This window comes from Podarcis liolepis (genome assembly GCF_965112155.1).
Source record: "Podarcis liolepis genome assembly, chromosome: 14".
NCBI lineage: Eukaryota > Metazoa > Chordata > Lepidosauria > Squamata > Lacertidae > Podarcis > Podarcis liolepis.
The window spans coordinates 33,771,695-33,793,570 of record NC_139569.1 but is presented as its reverse complement, the minus strand read 5'-3'; the positions used below and the strand labels follow the sequence as shown (position 1 = coordinate 33,793,570).

The 21,876-nt window shown below is 45.3% G+C and overlaps 1 protein-coding gene across 1 annotated transcript in view; it reads left to right on the top strand.

The window, feature by feature from the left end:
- The window catches only part of CHSY1 (chondroitin sulfate synthase 1), a 98,145-nt gene that overhangs the window by 12,481 nt on the left and 63,788 nt on the right, over nucleotides 1-21,876 (top strand). The window contains exon 2 of the mRNA XM_083475056.1: nucleotides 2,818-3,313. Within this exon, the coding sequence (XP_083331182.1) occupies nucleotides 2,818-3,313 (496 nt within the window). The remainder of the gene's footprint in view (nucleotides 1-2,817; nucleotides 3,314-21,876) is intronic.

The following is a 21,876-nucleotide window of genomic DNA, read 5'->3' as shown; positions in this document are numbered from 1 at the left end:
GAAAAGACCCTTTTTACAAACGGCCTGTCGCGTCATTTAAAAAAGAGGAAACGCATCACCGAGAAAGAAGACATAAGTGGGCACAGATTTGCATCTGCTAACTTATGTGTGTCGATACACTTTTAGAAATAATTACTGTAATTGAAACAGTAGGAAGGGACTGTGATCAGGTGACCCGAGTGCCTGCTCAGTCTGTGCTGCTAACTGTTGATGAGCAGCTTCAAGATCCCTCTTGTTCTCCTTTCTTGGTGGTGCCAAATGTCCAAATCTAACCTCTGTTCTTTTTTATTTTTTTGACTGCCTGCTTTTACTGTAATGGTGCTCCGGCTGAAGCAAACACCTCCGTGAGTTTCTGTATTCGCAGAAGGGCTGGCTCATCTCTGCTCACAGAAGTAGGATCTCAATAGATTCCCTATCTTAAATTGTGCCTTCTTATTTTCTAATTGGCTTGCCAGATACTTTGCATGTGCCTGGACAGCAAAAGAGTTTAATAGCCTAAATTACACTTAACATATATTCGTTTTAATGGACATTTTATTTATTTTCTGTCAGATTTCATTTTGTTGTTATCCAGTCCATATCTGTAGGACAGGCTAGGTTGATAGAATTCTGATAAATTAATCCACTGTGCTGACTTTAATACGTATTGGGCATATCAACAGCAATTTTTCTGCTCCTCCTGACTTTATTATGCTGGAAAAAAACCCCAAACCACTTTCATCTGTTTCCAAATAGGCTGGTAGTTTAAGTATATGTAAATTACTCTAAAATGTGTGAGTATTTTAAATTCTAATGCCACATAAAATAGTCAGCCTTTCCTTCCTTTTCTTAGTCATGTGTGAACAGATCAGTTGATTGTCTAAAACTATTGGTGAGCCTCCAGTATAAAATAAGAAGAACACATTTAAAGAGTGCTTTATTTTTGCACCTCTTGAGTGTTTTCAGGTCAGATTCTGAACATCGATAATGTCTGGAACAAAGCTGTCTAACATAACTAAAAATGTTCTACCTTTGTGCAGGGAAGGAAGAAAAGGTGACGGCTATAAAACTATCTGGTTACTGAGCAGAGACTTTCCCCCCTCATCTTTTCCTGCCAAAAGCACACTTCTTGTAGGTAGAAATTATAGGTGGAAATTTGAGAAGAGAACATTGGGTAGTCTAGACTTCATGGTCTTTGAAAGCCTGGAGCAGACACTGAATGTGTATGTTGGCCATAATTGTCCCTTGGGTGGCTCTTGTTTTTTGGGTCTGACTTGAGAGAGACCTGCAACAGAAACCTTGCATTACAGTGGCGACGGCAGTCTATGTTAAGTCACATTCTTCACACCATACATTTAAAGCACCATGATGTCGCTTTCAACAGTCATGGCTTCTCCTAAAAAATTCCTGAGAGTTGCAGTTTGTAAGGGTGCTGAGAGTTGATAGGGCACAGCTACTCCCTTGCCTGAAGTACAATTCCCAGAGTTTCCTGGGAAGAGGGATTGATTGTTAAACCACTTTGGGAACAATGTATGGTTTTGAGTGTGGCCTTGCTGTCCAGATTAGTTTGGTTCTGCCATAATGCACTGTTGAGGGGTTCTGAAGAGATTTGCAGTGTGCCCAATCATTGCTGCTTGTGACTGTTAAAATGATAGAATCTCACACTGAAATGCGTACCTGGTGGATTCAGACAAACACTAAGACAGTCTCTCCCGACTTAGTGCTCGCCAGATGTTTTGGCACCACAACTCTTTATCAGTCTCACCTGCCACGATTCAAAAGCCTCTTAGAATATCAACACACACGTAGATGAGGATGTTCTCCTAGACATTATGTGCTTGAACCTCCATAAAGCATTCAACAAACTCCCTTGCAAAAGGTCCTTGACCTTACATTCATGGGCTGAGCGTACACTGTCAGGAAGGGGCTTCAGGTTTGATCCCCAGCATTATCAGGTAGGGATGGGAATGTCCAAGAACTTTGGCTCTGACTCAGTATAAGGCAGCTTCCTACGTTCATTCAAAGAATGACAAAATGTGAATTCATATGGGCCAGAAAGTGCTTGGTCTAAAGACTCTGGATTGTCTATACCTGAAATTATCAGCTTATGGTCATGGGTATGTATCTAAACGCCTAGGTTTCAGTCCTTTGGTCAAAAGAAGTGATGTGGGTTAATTTCTTAGACGGCTGCAGGACAAGTACTTCACCCCATCTGTCTTATCAGAGAAACCCTCTTACTGTTCAGCAGGATCCGTCCTCAGGGCAGCAGGTAGGAAGCTTTAGAAATGAGATATAGATGAGATGCCCTCTTTGCGATTTTGGTCACAATAAGCACAGCTCTACAGCCAGGGCAGAGGGCTCTTATCAATACAGTGAGTTAGACCCATTGGTCTAGCTAGCTCAGCATTGGCTACACTGATTGGCAGCAGCTCTCCAGGGGTTCAGATGGAGTTCGCCCCCAGCCCTATCTGGAGATGTCAGGAATCGAACGTGGGACCTTCTGCCTGCAAAGCAAATGCTCATCCACTGAGCTGGGGGCATTAAAGATCGTGTGCCAATCAAAACACAGGCGAGGCCTCTTTGGTCATTACCAGACCCCACCTGTCCAGTGCTTAGAACAGCAGAGCATCTGCTTTCTCCCCAAGATCTTCAGGTAGGACTGGGAATATCGCCTGCCTGAACCCCTGCAGGACAGCAACCTGTCAGTCTGTGTAATGCTGAGCTAGATGGACCAATGGTTTGACTTCGTAGAAGGCAGCCTCCTATGTTCCTATAGTCTCCACAAATATGCAAACAGCGCGGTTTTGCGTAACTGGTTTTTGGTCTTCTACTCTGCAGAACGTGGTCCAGCACCATCCCTGGCAAGGTTGAGTTCTTCTCCAGCGAGGGCTCAGACACCTCTCTCCCCATCCCCATTGTGCCGCTGCCTGGTGTGGATGACTCTTACCCACCCCAGAAGAAATCGTTCATGATGCTCAAGTATATGCATGACCACTACTTGGACCAGTACGAATGGTTCATGCGGGCAGACGACGATGTTTACGTCAAGGGGGACAAGCTGGAGAACTTCCTTCGGAGCTTGAACAGCAGCGAGCCCCTCTTCCTTGGGCAGACGGGTCTGGGCACCACGGAAGAAATGGGGAAGCTGGCCTTGGAGCCCGGGGAGAACTTCTGCATGGGGGGCCCAGGCGTCATCATGAGCCGGGAAGTCCTGCGGAGGATGGTCCCTCATATCGGGGAGTGCCTTCGAGAGATGTACACGACCCACGAGGATGTGGAGATTGGGAGATGCGTGCGGAGATTTGCAGGAGTGCAGTGCGTCTGGTCTTACGAGGTATGTAGCTGGTATGGTCCGGGGTAACGGTGTGTGGGAGGAGGGGAGTGTTGAAGACTTCTTGCTGCTTCTGCAGCAGGGTCCCTGTCTCCAGTATCCCAGAGTCTCTCAATCAGCATGGAAGGTGGGAGCATTTTGGCCACTGTGTGCTCCAAAGCTAAACATTTAGGAGCACTGAAAACACAAGTTTCAAGAGAATGGTTTGCAAGTTCCATTGCACACCATTCTCTTGAAACTTGTGCTTTCGGTGCTCCTGAAACTTGTGTTTTCAGTGCTTACATATAAAGGGAATTCATGGAAAACACAACTTAAGTCGCTCAGAAAGAAGACATTGGAAGACTCCAAATTATTTGTCCATGGAGATCAGCATTGATGATTCTAGTGCCTCCTTTTTATTTATTTATTTATTTAATTCTAAGGTTGTTGTATAATCTTAGAAGGGGTGTTGCTGTAGCCATTATGAAGGGACCCTGAAATTCTGAATCTACCACTACACTAGTGCTGATGGGGAGAGCTTTAAATGTTTTTTAATACTTCTTTTTTAGCTCATATTAATGAAGAACTGTTGTGCTTTGAGAAAAATGCAAATTTAGGTGACATATCTGTCTGGAAATCTCTCTTGCTGTGTGTGTGTTCTCCCCCCTCCCCTGAGCAACCCACAGCATATGGGCTGAAAACTAGTATTCCTCAAATTGTGTGCGATCGTTGGAGGCCTTCCAGGAAATCTGCTTTCAGATCTAATGGTTTTGATTTTGAGGAATTTCGGTTAAAATTTAATCTAGGCAAATATTCATCTCTGCATTGTGTGGCGGGGTGGGATGGGGGGGCGGATGAGAAAATTTTGGCGTTCAGTACCCTTTGTTACATTTTGATTATGTTTGGTTTATGTTTGGTTCATTGCAGTTCAGTAAGTCCCTAGCTTGCCTTAAGCTCTTTAGCACTGAGGCAAAGCCCAGAGGATAACTGAAGGAGAAAATGTGGTTTTCCTTTCTTCTCTTATGGACATCTTGCTGAAGACAGCAACTTGGCAAACTACCTCCCAAACTCAGGATGTGCGTGCGAGAAATCTTAAATTGAGACAGGAAGTTAAAGGTGTGAGACAGGAAGTTAAAGGTGTGAGACAGGAAGTTAAATTCCCATTAGGCAATACTCCGATGTTTGGCTTATATAGATCTTAAATCTTCAGTGTTGCTAGGATAATGTTTAACAGAGCCTTCTCCAACCTGGTGCCCTCTAGGTATTTTGGTCTACAACTCGAATCAGCTGTATGATGGGATGATGGGAGTTGTAGTCCAAGATATCTGGAAGACTCCAGGATGGGGGAGGCCGTTTTCTTCAGCTCTCTTCTTTATAAGGAAAGGTGGCCAAAAAAATAGCATTGTTAGTCATCACTGCCACCATCTCATGTGTTCTAATTAGTGCCAGAGGCAGATCTAAATACAGTGGTACCTCGGGTTACAGATGCTTTAGGTTACAGGCGCTTCAGGTTACAGACTCCGCTAACCCAGAAATATTACCTCAGGTTAAGAACTTTGCTTCAGGATGAGAACAGAAATCGTGCTCCGGCGGCACGGCAGCAGCGGGAGGCCCCATTAGCTAAAGTGGTGCTTCAGATTAAGAACAGTTTCAGGTTAAGAACAGACCTCCAGAATGAATTACAATGGTACCTCAGGTTACATACGCTTCAGGTTACAGACTCTGCTAACCCAGAAATAGTGCTTCAGGTTAAGAACTTTGCTTCAGGATGAGAATAGAAATCGTGCTCCGGTGGTGCGGCGGCAGCGAGAGGCCCCATTAGCTAAAGTGGTGCTTCAGATTAAGAACAGTTTCAGGTTAAGAACGGACCTCCAGAACGAATTAAGTTCTTAACCTGAAGCACCACTGTAACCTCTGGCATTTTAAATTTATTCCGAAAGGGTAGCAACCGTTGCTTCTTTGTCAGTCTGTGGTGCAACCTGCGATCTTTTTGCACCATGCAAAAGCCAACCAGTTTGCAAGAGCTTCCTGAATCACCTTGCAGATGGGACTTTAACATGCCCTGTGCCAGTGACACCCATTCCCCCCCCACTCCATTGCATTCCTCTTTCCCCTTTTTATTTTTTAGTGCTGAGCTTGAGGGAGAATACCCTGAAACCCGAAAGCTAGCTTTGGTATGCTTAGTTGACTGGTCTGTATTAGAGAGGTTATTCTGAAACTGTTCACATAAACTCTTACCTTTTCTCCCTGATCTCAGTTCCTGACTGATCAGAATCACTCTGTATTTCATCTTCCTGTTTCCATACACATTCTAAGTCGCACTCTCTTTCTCTCAAGCTTTGAGAACCCAGATAGTCAACAAGAGGGGAAGGTTAAAACATGTACCTGCAAAATATACTCTTGTAAGAAACCAAACAACCCCCTGAGGAAGGAATTCAGTGGTCAAGCATCTGCCTTGCATGCAGTAGGTCCAAAGTACGACCCCTGTGCCTCCAGGTAGAGCTGAGAGAGAGAGAGATTTTGTCTAAAATCCTGGGCAGCTGCTGCCAGTCAGTGTAGACTACTGAACTATATGGATCAGTGGTTTGACTCAAGTTCTTAAGTTCCATGTTTGAGCACCTGACTCACCACTGAGAGCTGAACAAGAAAATGAATGGGCTGTAACCATCCACCTACAGTGGTACGCTTCAGGTTACATACGCTTCAGGTTACAGACTCCGCTAGCCCAGAAATAGTACCTCGGGTTAAGAACTTTGCTTCAGGATGAGAACAGAAATCGTGCTCCGGCAACATGGTGGCAGTGGGAGGCTCCATTAGCTAAAGTGGTGCTTCAGGTTAAGAACAGTTTCAGGTTAAGAACGGACCTCCAGAACGAATTACGTACTTAACCCAAGGTACCACTTTATTTGCATTACCCATTTTTAAGGCAGGAGTTTAGAGAGTTGGGGTTACTTTATCAGTAAAAAGGGCACAGAAACACCCTCCCATGTGACCCCTAGTCCATTGCTCAAAACACTTTCCTTCTTTTTGACTCTGGAAGTAAACTGAGACGATAGAATAGTGTTTGCTGTTCTCTAAGAGTTGAGGAGATACGTTTTGATTTAGTTTTGTTTCATTTGTATGCCGCTTTCCCACAGTGAGCCGTGTCCAAAATAGCTTGCAAGAAACAAAATGCAGAACTTTGAGGGTGTGTGTACGCGCAGTAGAGAAAAACCAGTTTGCAAAACGTACCTATACTGTACATACATAGAGGACGAAAACATGGAACTCACTGCCACAGGAGACAGTGATGGCCACCAACTTGAATGGCTATAAAAGAGGGTTGGGCAAATTCCTGGAGGGTAAGTCTATCAGTGGCTACTAGTCATGGTGTTTATGCTCTGCCTCCACCTTGAGAGACAGCAGTGCTTCTAAATACCAGTTCCTGGGAACCACAGGAAGGGAGAGCGTTCTTGCACACGGTAACTACTTGAGGGTTTTCCATGGGCATCTGGGTGGCCTTTTTGAGAAACAGGATGTTGGACTGGCTGGACCATTGATCTGATCCAGTGGGGCTCTTCTTATAGTCTAAAAGTAAAGGTAAAGGGACCCTGACCATTAGGTCCAGTCGTGACCGATTCTGTGAGAGAGCCAGCATACAGCTTCCGGGTCATGTGGCCAGAATGGCTAAGCTGCTTCTGGCGAACCAGAGCAGCGCACGAAAACGCTGTTTACCTTCCCGCCGGAGTGGTACCTATTTATCTACTTGCACTTTGGCGTGCTTTCGAACCACTAGGTTGGCAGGAGGAGGGACCGAGCAACGGGAGCTCACCCCATCATGGGGATTCGAACCACCAACCTTCTGATCGGCAAGTCCTAGGCTTTGTGGTTTAACCCACAGCACCACCCGCGTCCCTTTCTTAGAGTCTTACAAATCAGCTGTTTAGCAAACACAGAATAAATTCATTATTACGAAAAGTAAAACAATCTAGTCACAAATATATAAGTACAGAGCAAAGAGAAAGCTAATGTGCAATAAACTTCCAGTTTGCTGAAAGAGTCTCAGCAGACTGGTTTAAATAGATTTCAGAAGGGAGGGGGTCTTCCTTACCAGGTTGGATGATTTAACAGCTGGCTCCAGAGGAGGCCGACAGCTGCAAAAGGGAAATGCTTGGTGGGGGCGGGGAGAGACTGATGGCAAGTCCTCTTCCTTCGCCTCCCAGAAGTTCCATTTGCTTGTGGCAGTCCACATTTCATTTACTGTTAAGCTACAACGCACAGACCCCATTCTATATGTGCATGGCATGTGTCATGTGTATATATCAGACATGTTCAACCGGTCGACTGTGATCGACAGGTAGATCGCCAAGATGCTGCAGGTCAATTGTGCGATTGAAGAAATTGATCACTTGCATGCTTCTGATCGGTAGCTCCGTGCCCCATGCCCTGCCCCCGGTGCTATGTACTAATTCCGCTGCCGCTGTGAAAGCTTGTATTCACTCCCTTAGCGTAGTGTTGTTGTAGAGTTTTTATGCACCCCCAGAAAAAAATAGCTCAACAACTCTTGGCAATGACAATGGGTAGATCATTGCCAGTTTTATTATACTGGGAGTAGATTGCAGTCTCTAGAGAGTTGGACGTGTCTGACATATATGAATGAAAAGAGGCCACTTTTGTGTCTCATTTGGCCCTATTGTAGGCTATTTACCAGGTCAAACCCTGAAAGCCAAGTGAGAATCTATTAAAGGGCATCTGTAGCCTGCCTTGAACATAATGTGGGCAGATGGCAGCTAAGCGATGGCACAGAAAGGTAATCTCTATGACACCCCACGATACTACTCGCCGGTGATTGTGCCCAGCTTTGCCCTGAGAAAGTAGCTTTCTTTCTCTTTCACCAGAGATTATAAAAGGAATTATGCAGCTGTACTTCTTAAAAAGACAGGGCTACGCTAGTCTGGCTACGCTACTTTTATATCCTGGTATCTTCCGAATGACCTTCATCGGGTGATAGTAGAGAGGAGGAGACAGGGTAGACATTGCAGCTGCTTTGTATATATGGGTTGGTGCCTGGGAAGAAGGGGAGGCCAGCTTTCGTGAGAAGATGCGCTGTTAATCTGCTTCCAGTTAGTTAGAATGACCTCTCCTAAGGGAGTAAGCTGTTGGCTGTTGAAACTGATAGGGCATTGGCGTGCAATGCAGGCGATGGCAAGCTGAATGGGTGGTTGTGTGGGGAAAGGACCTTACGGTGATTTGTCTTGGAAATTTCATTTGTTCTTTTCTTAAGAACTTTATGGCTTGCAGCCAGAAGGCCACCGTAATCTAAAAGCAAAATAAATTGGGCATCCATAAACATAGAAACATAATAAAGTGAAAAGGTATATTATGATAACATCACAACCTCCCATTCAAGTTAAAAGCAAATACAATAAATCCTCTCTTTATCAAAGTCAACAACAAAATGTTTTAAACTCGAAAGTACCTCTGACATACTCAGTATCAAAAAAGATGATCAAAAACTTGGTGCACTCCATATGCTGGTCTTGAATTTTCTTTTCTTCTAACAATAGGCATTTCATAGTGTTGTAAAGTCATGGAATACTCTGTGTTCTTGTTTGCAATTGCCCTTTAAAGGAAGGGAGATTCTGGGTCTTTATGAGCAAAGTTTCTTCCTCTTCCCATTGAGTTTTTAAAACTGAAAGTGGGTTTGTTTCTTCCTGTTTCTGCATCTTGCAAGTCTTAGCAACTTATCCTTGTGAAAATAACACACACACCCCAAAGTATTTCTGAAGTTGGAAATGAAAACAAAGGGCTGGTGGGGGGAGCTGCCCAAAATAAACCTCTGTGTGGTTTACAAAGGTGCGAGTGATGGGCAAGCTTCTCTTTTGCACAGAGTATTCTGGGTTCTGGATGGGCACCCCACCGCAAAAAAATAGCTCCTGCTCTTCCTTTACCAAAGTGGAACCTTATGACTTTGATGGAAACTCTTGTGCATGGTGTGTCTCCTGGCAAAACGGCACTAAGGCTGCCAGAAACAATCCCATCCACCGATCTGCAGCCTTCTTTTTTCATCAGCGCAGGCTGCATTAAAACCTGGCTGCTGTCTTGAGGGCTGCAGGAACTATGATTCCCTGGACTGCTGCCCCTGTAGGGCAAGCAGGCCAGGGCAAGTTTTTCTAGGACCCATAATTGCTCTCAACTCCCAGGCCAACCCTTCCCACCCCCAGCCCCATGCTCAAAGGCTTTTGGTCAGACTAGAGCTTTCCCCCATACAATTCTTTCCTAGAGCACTGGTCTTCAGAGGGTGGGTCTTGTCCTGATCCAAGGTGGGTTGCAACAGGAGCACTCCCACAATACAAATATATATTAAGAATGGGGTCCTCAGATGCATGTCTGTGTCAAACGTGAGTCCTGAGTCTGAATAGATTGAAGATATGTGGCCTAGAGGTTCCTGGTTCTTACTCCAGAGCTATCTTAGACCCAGCACTGATAAGTTGTTCTCTGTGTGCTCCAGGTAATGCACACAGCTATGGTAAGGTCTGAGCTCAGTGGCAGAGCATCTGAATCGCGTGCAGAAGGTTTCAGGTCCCAACCCCAGCACCTCCACATTGGAGTGGAAGAAATCCTGGCTGTGAACTGGAGAGCTTCTGTCAGTATTGTCTGTAGACAATACCGAGGTCAATGGACCTATAGCCTGACCCAGGGACATAGGGCACTTCTTTATACCGTACCATATGTTTTCCCAATGTGGTTTAGAACATAAGAAGAGTCCTGCTGGATTAGGCCAGTGACTCATCAAGTCCAGCATCCTGTTCTCGCAGTGGCAACTAACGGGAAGCACACAAGTAGGACCTGAATGCAGCAGCTCTCTTCCCTCCAGCAGTTTCCAGCAGCTGCTATTCAGATGCATACCTCCTCAGACAGTAGAGGTAGACCATAGCCATTGGGGTTCGGGGCACAATTCCTATGTGTCATTCCCTTATCCTTTGTTGCGTCTTTTCTTGCATTGCTGCAGGCTTTTTTTTGCTCACAGTCATGTTCTTGATTGTTGCTGTTATGCAGTTGTGCGGAACCTTTTTTACCCAAAGGACTGGATTTGCCTATGGGAAACTTCTCAAGGGCAACATGCCAGTGGCTAGCAGGTCCAGAGGCAAGAGAACAGAGGGTAGATCTGTGGCCGTAGCTCTTACCTTTGTACTGTAGGCTATTTTTTATTTTAAAAAAGACTTTATTAAGTAATCAAAATATTTTACGACGAAGCAAAGTCTACATTCGTTTTTAATTAACACACACTACGTACATACAGGGACGCGGGAGGCGCTGTGGGTTAAACCACAGAGCCTAGGACTTGCTGATCAGAAGGTCGGCAGTTCGAATCCCCGCGACGGGGTGAGCGCCCGTTGCTCAGTCCCTGCTCTTGCCAACCTAGCAGTTCGAAAGCACGTCAAAGTGCAAGTAGATAAATAGGTACCATTCTGGCGGGAAGGTAAACGGTGTTTCCGTGTGTTGCTCTGGTTCGCCAGAAGTGGCTTAGTCATGCTGGCCACATGACCCGGAAGCTGTACACCGGCTCCCTTGGCCAATAAAGCGAGATGAGCACTGCAACCCCAGAGTCGGCCACGACTGGACCTAATGGTCAGGCGTCCCTTTACCTTTTCCTTTACGTACATACAGATAATATATTATACACACAAAACCCACAAGTGGTGTAAATCATTGCTCAGAGGCTTACACAGTCATGCCTAGCAATAGCAGTAAGTTCTGTTTTGATGTTTGCTTTCCTTCCCCATCCCTAGGTTTGACTGTGCAGATGGGCAATTGCTTTTCAAGACCAACAACCAAGACTATCCATAATTCAGGTTTTCTTCCACAGTGGAAGAAAGGGGGGAGGAGTTGATAGGCTTCTTTCATTTGTGTAGGTTATGAAGTCATACAATAAAAGTGTACGAAACAGAAGAAAAAGTTCCACTCCCTTTAACAGAATACAGCTTCAAAAAAAGAAAAGAAAGAAAGACATAGTTAAGGCAAAATGAGGTTTTTTGCAAACATGAAAATAATATATTTTTATTCCATAAGATAAAATGCACACTACAGACAAATGTTAAGAATGCGCTATTGTCTTTGCTTATAGGCTAAATGCCAACTAAAAGTGAGTGCTCCTCAGATTTCCCAGACTAGTTTAACAGTCAGTCCCTCTTCCCAGGGACCTCTGGAAATTGCAGCTCTGTGAAGGAGAATACAGGATCTCCTAACACCTCTTGGCAGCCTTATCGTATTACAGTCCACAGGATTGATATCGCTTCATATGTGTGGTGCAGAGGGGACCTCTGAAAGTGGTGCAGGTTGTGGGAAACATAGCAGTGAGACAGGGTTCTTCCTCTTACTGTTGTGATAAGACTATCAGTGGCAGCAGAGCTGCTGCAATAGAGAGTAAGAAAGGAATAAGGAGTGTCTGGCACACCTGCCAGACATGGTGGTGCTTTAGACTTGCAAGCAATGCAAGGTGGGGTTCCTTGTTTGACTGACATTTTGCAAACAAATCTCCGGAGCTCTGCAGCTTCTCAGTTGCCAGGCTTAGCCTTAATTGAGCCTTAAAGCAGTCTCCAGCATTTTTAGCAGTAAAAGCTTTTCCGAACCCCCTGATGGTGTGAACTTTCTTGGCAGCCAGCTGGAGCCTCTCAAAATCTTGCCAGGAATCCTGATTGTCTAAAAGAGTAGGGATTATCTCCTTGCCCAGGCTGGGACAAAGTGACCTTTAAAGTTTTTGCTTCCCAAGCCCAGGGACGTGGCACAGAGTACCAGTCTGTCGTACTGCTAATATGGTTTGAGCATTTGAGGAAGTTTAAATGGCTCGTTGGTTTTGTTTGGAGTGAAACAATGAATTTCTGCTACAGTTGTTTTTTTATTTTTTAAAAAGAAGATTTTCTGTGGCTATTGCCACTTTAAATCATCTTTATTGTCAAGGATTTGCTGTGTGGTTTTAGCAACAATAAAAAGAGAGAGTTTTCTATTGTCCTTAGTGTTGGAGGACTGGATAGCTCTGGCTCTGCCAATCTCATCACAGCTCAATCTTTTCTCATTGAGCAGTGAAGAATCTTGGAAAAAACTGCCTTTCCCCCCTACGTCCTTGGCAGTAGCTATTTTAAAACTTTTAAAATATTTAGTAGGCCAGGGTATATTGTCTTAAATTGCTTTCAAAATAGCTGGGTGCTGCCCTAGGTAGAGTTGAGGGCCTGTTTAAGTGCTTAGCAGAATCAAGCAATGGGAGAGAGAGAAAAACTCCCCTCTTTGGATTATATTCAGGGTGCAAGAGGGAAGGGGAAATCTTTAAATAGTCATCTATCTATCTTTTGCACATTCAAGTCTAGCCTTAGAGGGAGTACAATTCCCTTTCAATCAAGCTACACTCGCCCTGAATGGGAAAATCTGTGCATGTTCTTATGTGTGTTTTCTTGCAAATCAGGGGTGAGGAAACTGTGGCTCTACAGATGTTGTTGATGGACTCCAGCTCCCTTCAGGCCCAGGCAGCAAGGCTAATAGTCAGGGGTGATGAAATTTGTAGTCCAGCAGGCCACCGGTTCCCCATGCCTATTGTAAACAAATGCTCCTCTTTTTCCTGTTTTCTTCTGTCTATCAGTGGCCTCTCCTTCATTACCCTTCGCCCATCCTGTTCGGGGCCATTTTCCAAATTGTGGACTAGGGATAAGCATGTGAGGTTGCCTTATGCTGTACCCAGATCATTGGCTCCATCTGGCCCTATGATGCCTGCTCTGACTGGAAGCAGAATTCAAAGCTGAGGTCTTTCCCAACCCTTCCCATCCTGAAATGCCAGGGATGTTATGTTTTGCATGCAAAGCATAACTCACTGCATTACAGCACCTTTCCAAATGACGCAGAGCAGGTGCTATGGGGGGCCTTTGGCCCTCCAGGTGTTGCTGGACTACAACTCCCATCATCCCTGACCATTGGCCAAGCCGGTTGGGGCTGATGGGAGTTGTAGTTCAGCAACGTCAGGAGAGCCAGTGGTTCCTCACAGCTGGCCTAGAGAGCATGCCCTCCCAGTGTTAAGGCTGCTTCTGAAGTCATTTGGTTTCTTGGAAAGATTCCTGCACTAATCTGGTGTGTGTGTGTGTGTGTGCGCGCGCGCGCTGCCTGGCTTGTTGTACAAATGCTCCAACATTGATTCTGGCCCTAGCCCTGCATTCAGGGTGAATGCATGTAGATTCAAAGTGGGACAAGGATTCCTTCCAATCCCACCCCCCTCCAAGAACCTTATGCACGCCAGCTTTCTGTCCCACTTTGACTTGTTGAGTGTGAATTTCTGAAAGGGCATTTGAAGTGTGCTTGGGTGAGTGTGCTTAGAAGTCTCCCTCCAAGAATCCTGATTATCCAGAGCTTCTGGATGCAGGGAGGTTTCTAAGAGTGACCAGCTGAAGGCAATTAGAAGATCCCTTTGGACCTTTGCACTCTGTGCAAAGGTTAGAGAGGTGGAATGCACTTGGCATGCACTTGGGAGGTGGGGCTTGCACACCCTCCCCCTCCTCTCTTAAAGCCCATGCCTGTTTGCTCCAAACACATAAACAGGGCTTCTGTTAATTAGGCTAGCCTTGTTCCAACCCATGCCAAAGTCCTCTTATCTTTGGAAAATGTTAAAGGAGGGGCACAGCGGCTCTGAGACAACTGGGAAAGTCTCACTGGTGCTTAACAACAAATTAGCAGCTCTTAAATAACAGCTTATGCTTGGACAAGAAACTGCACCTATAACCTAATAGGGTCGTAATGTTATTTAGATAAGGCCAGCTCTGTTGGCAGTAGTCATATTTATTTATTTTTATTTTTAAATAACATTATTCTGCCAAGCCAGCCAACTCTAATAGTTTTCGTGTGGGCTTCTGTTATTAGCCCCACTGCAGCGGTTTGTGAATGCAGTTGGAAAGTAAGTCAACCCTACAGAGAAAATGGGCTGCATGTAAAGTCTTGAAGGCTTTTTCTTCTTTTCATATCGATTGCAATATAATTCCAGAAAAGCAACCCCTGCTTTATTAGCTTTTAACAGGTGCACAGCTCTGAATGTGAATGCAGGAAGTGCCTTTTGGTTTTTATGTGTGTTTTAAAAAATTGCTTCTAATAATAATCTTTGTTCATCCAAGCCCTTCTGTCACAGTGCCTTCCTGAAAGGAACAAGTTTTCTTTTGTTGAATAACAGTGAAAGTTTTCCAGAGAGAGAGTGTGTGAGTAACTTAGTATGGGCATGACCGGCAGGGATATTGCTGTTCTGTGAATAGCACTTCCACACTAATGAAGCATTGCAGCGTTGGGCCGTGATTAATTACTTGGCAACAAGCCCTTGCAAACAAAAAAACAACCTTGAAGCAGACCAAAATGCTTTGGCTGTGTGTATCGCCCTATCAAGTTGGTGTGGAATGTTAACGGGAAGGCATTGCGTGAAGCTGCGACTGTTATGTTGACTTCTTGAGAGCATAGTGGTATGAAAGCACGTCAGAGTGCAAGTAGATAAATATGGCGGGAAGGTAAACGGCATTTCCGTGCGCTGCTCTGGTTCGCCAGAAGCGGCTTAGTCATGCTGGCCACATGACCCGGAAGCTGTCTGCAGACAAACGCTGGCTCCCTCGGCCTATAGAGCGAGATAAGCACCACAACCCCAGAGTCATCCGCGACTGGACCCAACAGCCAGGGGTACCTTTACCTTTACTTTATCGCCCTGTCAAGTTGGTGTGGAATGTTAACAGGAAGGCATTGCATGAAGCTGTGACTGTTATCTTGACTTCTTGAGAGCATAGTGGTATGCATTTAAATGGCGGCTCCTATGTGATATTATCATTAATAATAATAATAATAATAAAATTTGTATACCACTCTATACCCCTAGATCTCAGGGCAGTTCACAACATAAAATCACAATATAAAAGAACACAAAATGCGTAATAAAAACAAAGACAATCCAATAATCTCCCCTTCCACAACATATTTTAAAAAGCCACCAGATGTCAATCAGCTAAAGGCCTGGTTAAAGAGGAACGTTTTCGCCTGGCGCCTAAAAATGTGTAATGAAGTCAGCAGTCAAACCTCCCTGAGGAGCGCATTCCAGAAATGGGGAGCCACTGCAGAAAAGGCCCGTTCACATGTTGCCACCCTCTGGACCTCTTGCGGAGGAGGCACATGAAGAAGGGCCTCAGAAGATGATCTCAGGGTCCGGGAGGGTTCATATGGCGAGAGGTGGTCCTTGAGGTATTGCGGCCTAGGTTTTAAACAAGCCTCTCTTGTCTTGTTAGCAGGATTCTCCCCATACCACACACCTTAGCCTAGGCCTCTCTTCACACCCTTCTTGAGTGTCTTTGCCTGGCTGGAGAGCGTCCTTGTCTTCCGATACAGCTTCTTTCTTGCCTGGATGGAGGATTAAAGAAGGATGTGTAGAAACTAACCCACTGTATAACAAGTAAAAACCTGGATTCATTGTGTAGGGTTTTTTTTCCGGGGGCTATGTTTCTGAACGTTCTTTTGTATGTCAAAGGTCTATATTATTATAGCCTCTGAAGGGACTTAAGGGAATGGCACATAACATAAAGCTCTCCAACATCGAACAGGAGTACTCAGTTAAGGATTTTGCATAAATGATATAATTTATGTAAGTGTCACAACATTAATAAAACCAAGCGCTGTCCTTCTGAAGTTCTGTGCCACCACAAAACCTCTCCCTGAAGCTTGGTCTTTCTTCTGGCTGGAGAGGAAATTGCCTCATCTCATTCACCTCAGCTCCAGAGCAGTCTTCTCAAAAGGGTTGGCGTTCAGGAAACTGAAACCTGCAGCCCTTCATAACGCAAAGGATATCCACAGACAATGTGGAACTGGGGGAAATTTCACCACTCATTTTAAAACTTTAAGGGGAAACCTCAGTATTGACTTGCTCTTATGAAAAGGAGACCACAGGCACAACCCCAACTGTTCTGAGGTAAAAAAAAGCCCATAATGGTGGCTACTCTCTGCCTCAACTCTCCCCCTGCACATGAGCACTTTTTGCTCTGGGTCTGCCCACTACTGGCATGTGGCCCTCAGAAGATTGCCTGGAAGGAATGTGGCCCTTGTTTCAAACCACAGACTTAGGTTGTTGGGCCATCAGGGTGTGTTGTCAGCTTAATAGTAACATAGGAATCTGCCTTATTCCAGCTCAGGTTATTTGGTTGCTGTAGTACTGGCTTCTTTAACTGCCTCTCTAGGGTCTAGGGCAGAGGTCTTCTGCTGGAGCCTTTAGTGGATTTATTTTTACCTTGCTTTTGTTCAGTGCTTTGGGTCTGCAGAGGAGGTGGGTGGGAATTACAGTGGTACCTTGGGTTACTGTGTATGGACTTGCTCGCTTCTTTCCTCCCATCATTCCCTCTCTTAAGAGACTCAAAATGATGCCACTAAACTAGTCTTTCTCTCAGTGTTACTCCTTTCTGTCAGTCTCCATAATGGTTTCCAGTCACTTTCTGTGTTAAAGCTCCTGGTCCCCCCATGTCACCCCAGATTCATCGTATTGTCCCTTGCTTCTTTCTTTAGATATGCTTCAGGTGTTAACATCAGCATCGAAAGTACAGGATACGCAGCCACCTATTATTTTTCAATATTTCTCTGCATGTCTGTCTTGTATGAAATGGATCTTTTGCATCTCTCTGTCAGTGAGGAGGTGTGTTATGCACTCGGTTTGCAATTTGGAGCTGTGTCACGAGACTGAAAGCACGAGCCAGCTGCACTTCCTGTTTGCACCATAGCCACATCTAAAAGCATGCTTATCACACAGTGTGGCTGGGGGTAAAATGTGCCTTGGAGCACCGTCTCTTTCTATTCACATCCAATCCTCCCAACCTTGTTGCATCTTATATGTGTTCTAAAAAAGGAGAAGTGGTAGATAGGTTGCTTGGCTCAGTGAGCAAGTGTTTGTAAGTGAGCTTCATTTTCTTTCCAATAGTTCTCTGTTGCAAATGTATTTTTAAATCCAAGACCCAAGAAAATGGACCCTGCTCAGAAAAAAAAATATCATTTTTTTATATAAAATAAATTAAGGCTTGCTCAGTGACCTTCTTATGGTTTATGTAGGCTCAAAGAGGGCTGAGAGAGAGGGGGGTGGGAATTCTAGCTTGTGCTGGAACAGTCTGTGAAGCCTGATGCTAAGATGAGCCTGATAGAATCTCCAAGCCTCATCCTCTCACATCTGCCCTCTAATCGTTTATGAGAAGAGGTAGTCTGAGATCGTATCTCCCCTGGCCAAAAATAACTCTGTAGCATCTCCTGGCTGTATATGCTCGTTTTTTTTCAGCTTGAACATCTGTTGAGCGAGAAGAGAAGATGTTCTCCCTACCGCAAAAGAAACAAGTTTTTCTTTTCGGTGTCTGAGACCATAATCCTTTGCTTTGCCATGCAATGGCAGCACAGCAAAGCCTCACCCACACTGTAAATTTAAAACACATTTATACCACATTAACAGTCGTGGGGAATCCTAGAAACAGTTGTTTGTTAGAGATGCTGGGAACAGTAGCTCTGTGAGTTTTACCACCTTCAGTTTCACTTCCCAGGATTCTGCATGGGGAGCCACAACTGTTAAAGCGGTGTAAATGTCTGGGGTGGATGCGACACAAATGTGACTTTCCGTTCTTTCCCTCCAGTGCAAAGAAAGATCCAATCCTCCATCCGTATTTGATGTAGTCTTGCGCAAGAGACATTTTATGGGGTTGGGAAGGGAAGAAGCGCACGGCCAGCCAGTGAGGTCATAGGAGGATTGGTAGCCCTGTTGGTATTTAAATTTGATTGCTACTGTAATTGCTGGTGGATTTTGAAAGCGTCTCAGGAGCAGTTCAGCCGTTTGAAGCAGGTTGAGCTATGTCATTGAGTCCTATGGAAGGCAGTGATGGACACCATCTTGGATGGCTTTAAAAGGGGATTAGGCAAATTAATGGAGGATAAAGCTAACAATGGCTACTAGCTATGATGGCAATTTTCTACCTCCATAGATGCTGCGTTCAATGGGCCATTGGGCTGATTCCAGCAAGGTCTTCTTATGTTCCTATGAACATGGTGGTTAATAATGGTACCTGCCACAGTGATGGGTGGGGTTGAGTGCCCTCCCAACTGTACCAGTTTAATCCCCTCCCAAGCATGAATTGCAGGATTTACTCCCATACGGTAGAAAAGAAATGGATGTGTACCCAAAAGAAGCACGGCTGGATTGGTGATTTAGTTTGCTCTGTGCTCCCAAGGGTGACTCAGCTATTTGCCCTCTCGTCTGCATCACCCCAAGTTCTGTTCCGCTTTCTTGGGCGTGCACAGTGTGATGGAAATAAAATAGTTCCCTAGGAGCCAACTTTCACATAGATTGTTACAGCTCTCTATGTTTGCATTTATTTCTGTGGTTTTCAAAGAATCTAGTTTCTACCGTGGGGTAGTTCAGTCGGTAGAGCATGAGACCCTGAATCTCAGGGACATGGGTTCGAGCCCAGTGTTGGGCAAAAGATCCCTGCATTGCCAGGGGTTGGACTAGAACAGACATAGGCAAACTCAGCCCTCCAGATGTTTTGGGACTACAATTCCCATCATCCCTGACCACTGGTCCTGCTAGCTCTGGATGATGGGAGTTGTAGTCCCAAAACAGCTGGAGGGTCAAGTTTGCCTGTGCCTGGACTAGATCCTCCTTGGGGCCCCTTCCAGCTCTTTGCTTCTGTGATACACAGACACACCTCTTTCTCTATTCTCCATGCAGATATGTAAGAGGTATTATCAGCATTCAAGGACACATTCCAGTCAGCAGATCTAGTAAGAGAAGTGGCCTGTGGAGAGGGAATGTGGTTTGGCAAAAGCGCCAAGAGCCACATAGAGTGGCCTGGAGGGCCACATTTTGTCCACGGGGCCTGATGCTCCCCACTCCTTGCCTATAGCAAGGGATGGCCCAGATAATTTCATTGATATTCTAGCTCTATATAGGGGCAGACGGTCTTTCAGGTACCCCCACCAGCTTTGCCCCAAGGTGGTGGTTACCTTCCACCAAGCAGTTCTTGTCCCACGCCTAGCTGTCACGTCCGAACAATACCCAGAAGACGAAGAGTTAGGTGTTCAATATAGAGCCAAGCAAAGTTGAAGCCAGTGAGCAGAGGAAAAGGAGGAATTCTAGAGGTAGTGTTAAAAATAAATAAGACAGTTCCCTGATCAACTCTCTGTTTGGGCTATCGAGAGGCATATTTCCCCTGCAGAAATAGCCATGTTCCTCCGGGACTGACACAAAGACTCTTTTGTAGCTGCTCTGCCGCACATCTGTTTTGGCTTCGAACCATTAAAGAACTGCACCCCCCCCCCGGAGAATGATTCCGCACCCCCAAGCAGATTATTTTGTAACTTTGTCTTGCTGGGTGTATGTGTATCATATTTCCTACCACCCCCCACTAAACATACACACCTGACAATAAACCCCAGGCCATAATTCAGTTCCCACACTGCAGTTTGCAAATAGTTACACAGTGGTCTCACCATGGGTCCCTCCCCACCTGTATGCTCTGTCACAGGGCTGATGTGTACACTGTTTGGCACTGTATTAGCTAGACTGGTTTAAAATGGCTCCCCTGGGCTTCCTGGTTTGTGCCTAATAACATTTACACATTTTTACGAAGAAGTGCCAGAAAAGTCCAGCGGTGCTTTGTGGTGTCACTTCTGAAAATGGCCTCAGAAAGTTTCAGGGAGTCTAGGTGAGAGCGCCAGAAAGTTCAGGCATTAGTCTCTTTTCAGTGATTTCTTTGCGTTAGGCCTCAAGCCCACCGCAGTGGGACTAGAACCTGAAATAATTGTTGTTGTTATTATTAGATATACAGTGGTGCCTCGCAAGACAAAAAGAATCCGTTCTGTGATTCTCTTCGTCTAGCGGTTTTTTCGTCTTGCAAAGCAAGCCCATTGAAGGATTAGCGGATTAGCGGCTTTTAGCGGCTTATCTGCTGATCGGATTAGCTGATAAGCAGCTTAACGGCTTAGAAAAAGGGGGGGGGGAGGAAAAAAAACCAGCAGGAACTCGCAAGACATTGTCGTCTTGCGAAGCAAGCCCATAGGAGATTCGTTTTGCGAAGCACCTCCAAAACGGAAAACTCTTTCGTCTAGCGAGTTTTCCGTCTTGCAAGGCATTCTTCTTGCGGGGCACCACTGTATTTCCCAACTTTCCTCCAAGGAGTTCAAGATGTTATAGGCATTCCGCCCTGCACATTCTATTCCTACAACAACCCTGTGAGGTAGGCTAGGCTGACAGGCCCAAGGTTGAATGTGTGTCAGGTGTGGGATCAGTCTCTGTACTGTCACCAAATTCACCGCCCCTCCAAAAGTGCCAGAGATGCTGATGAAACTCATCAAGGCATCCTCTCTTAAGATCTGTAGGCCAGAGAATGGTTTTGGTCTTAGGAAGATGCATTTGAGCAGGGGTCAGCAACCTTTTTCAGCAGGGGGCCGGTCCACTGTCCCTCAGACCTTGTGGGGGGCCGGACTATATTTTGAAGAAGAAGAAGAAAAAAGAATGAATTCCTATGCCCCACAAATAACCCAGAGATGCATTTTAAATAAAAGTACACATTCTACTCATGTAAAAACACACTGGTTCCCAGACCGTCCACAGGCCGGATTTAGAAGGCGATTGGGCTGGATCCGGCCCCCAGGCCTTAGTTTGCCTACCCATGCATTTGAGTGTTGGGCTAAGGCCTCAGAGAACATGGTTCAAATCCCCACCCAGCCACGAAGCACATTGGGTTACCATGGGCTGGTCGTTGTCTCTCAGTTTAGCCTACCTCACACGGTTGTTGTGAGGAAAGAAAAATAGCAGGGCAGAGACTTTGCTCATTTATCCCAGCATTGTCTAAATCAGATGTGGGCAGTCTATGGCCCTCTGGATATTGTTGAGTTAAAGCTCCCTTTATCCCTCCCCCAACTTCTTGATCTGTTACGTTCTGAGAAACTGAATTCAACCTTTACGGTTCACACACAAAAATGTTAAATGGCTGAGGTAAAGAAGAATCCGAATTCTGTACATGTTGAGGCAAAGGGTGGGCGATAATATGTCCTGTAAAATACAAAGCAAGGCATCCCAGGTCAGTGAGTTTTGTTGTTTAGTTTTCTTCCTGCATTTAGTGTCTAGACTTCATGAGTAGGAGGTTTTTGAAGCTTCAGGATACTGTACAGAGTGACCTTACTTAGAGTGTGGGTGTTGAACCAGAAGGTTTTAAGGAAAGCAAACTTTGATAGTGATTTGGCAGTTGGCAATTCACACAACCATTCATGCATGAGGGAAGCAGGAGGGGAGTGGAAGGCATCTGCTCTGAAGTTTTAAGTTTAGAGCCTTCCCCAACCTGGTGCCCTCCGGATTCTTTGGACTATAACTCAGCTAGCTGGGAGGATATGGGAGCTGTAGTCCCAAACACCTGGAGGGCATCAGACTGGGGAAGGCTGAGTTAGAACATCAGCCAAACAGAAGGCCTAACTAAAGTCTCATGCAGGGTTCAAACCCCAACCCTTTTAAATTAATTAAAAATGCTGTTTTTTAAAATAGAATTTATATCCCATTCTTCCTTTCCAAGAAGCCAGGGAGGGAAACAGAT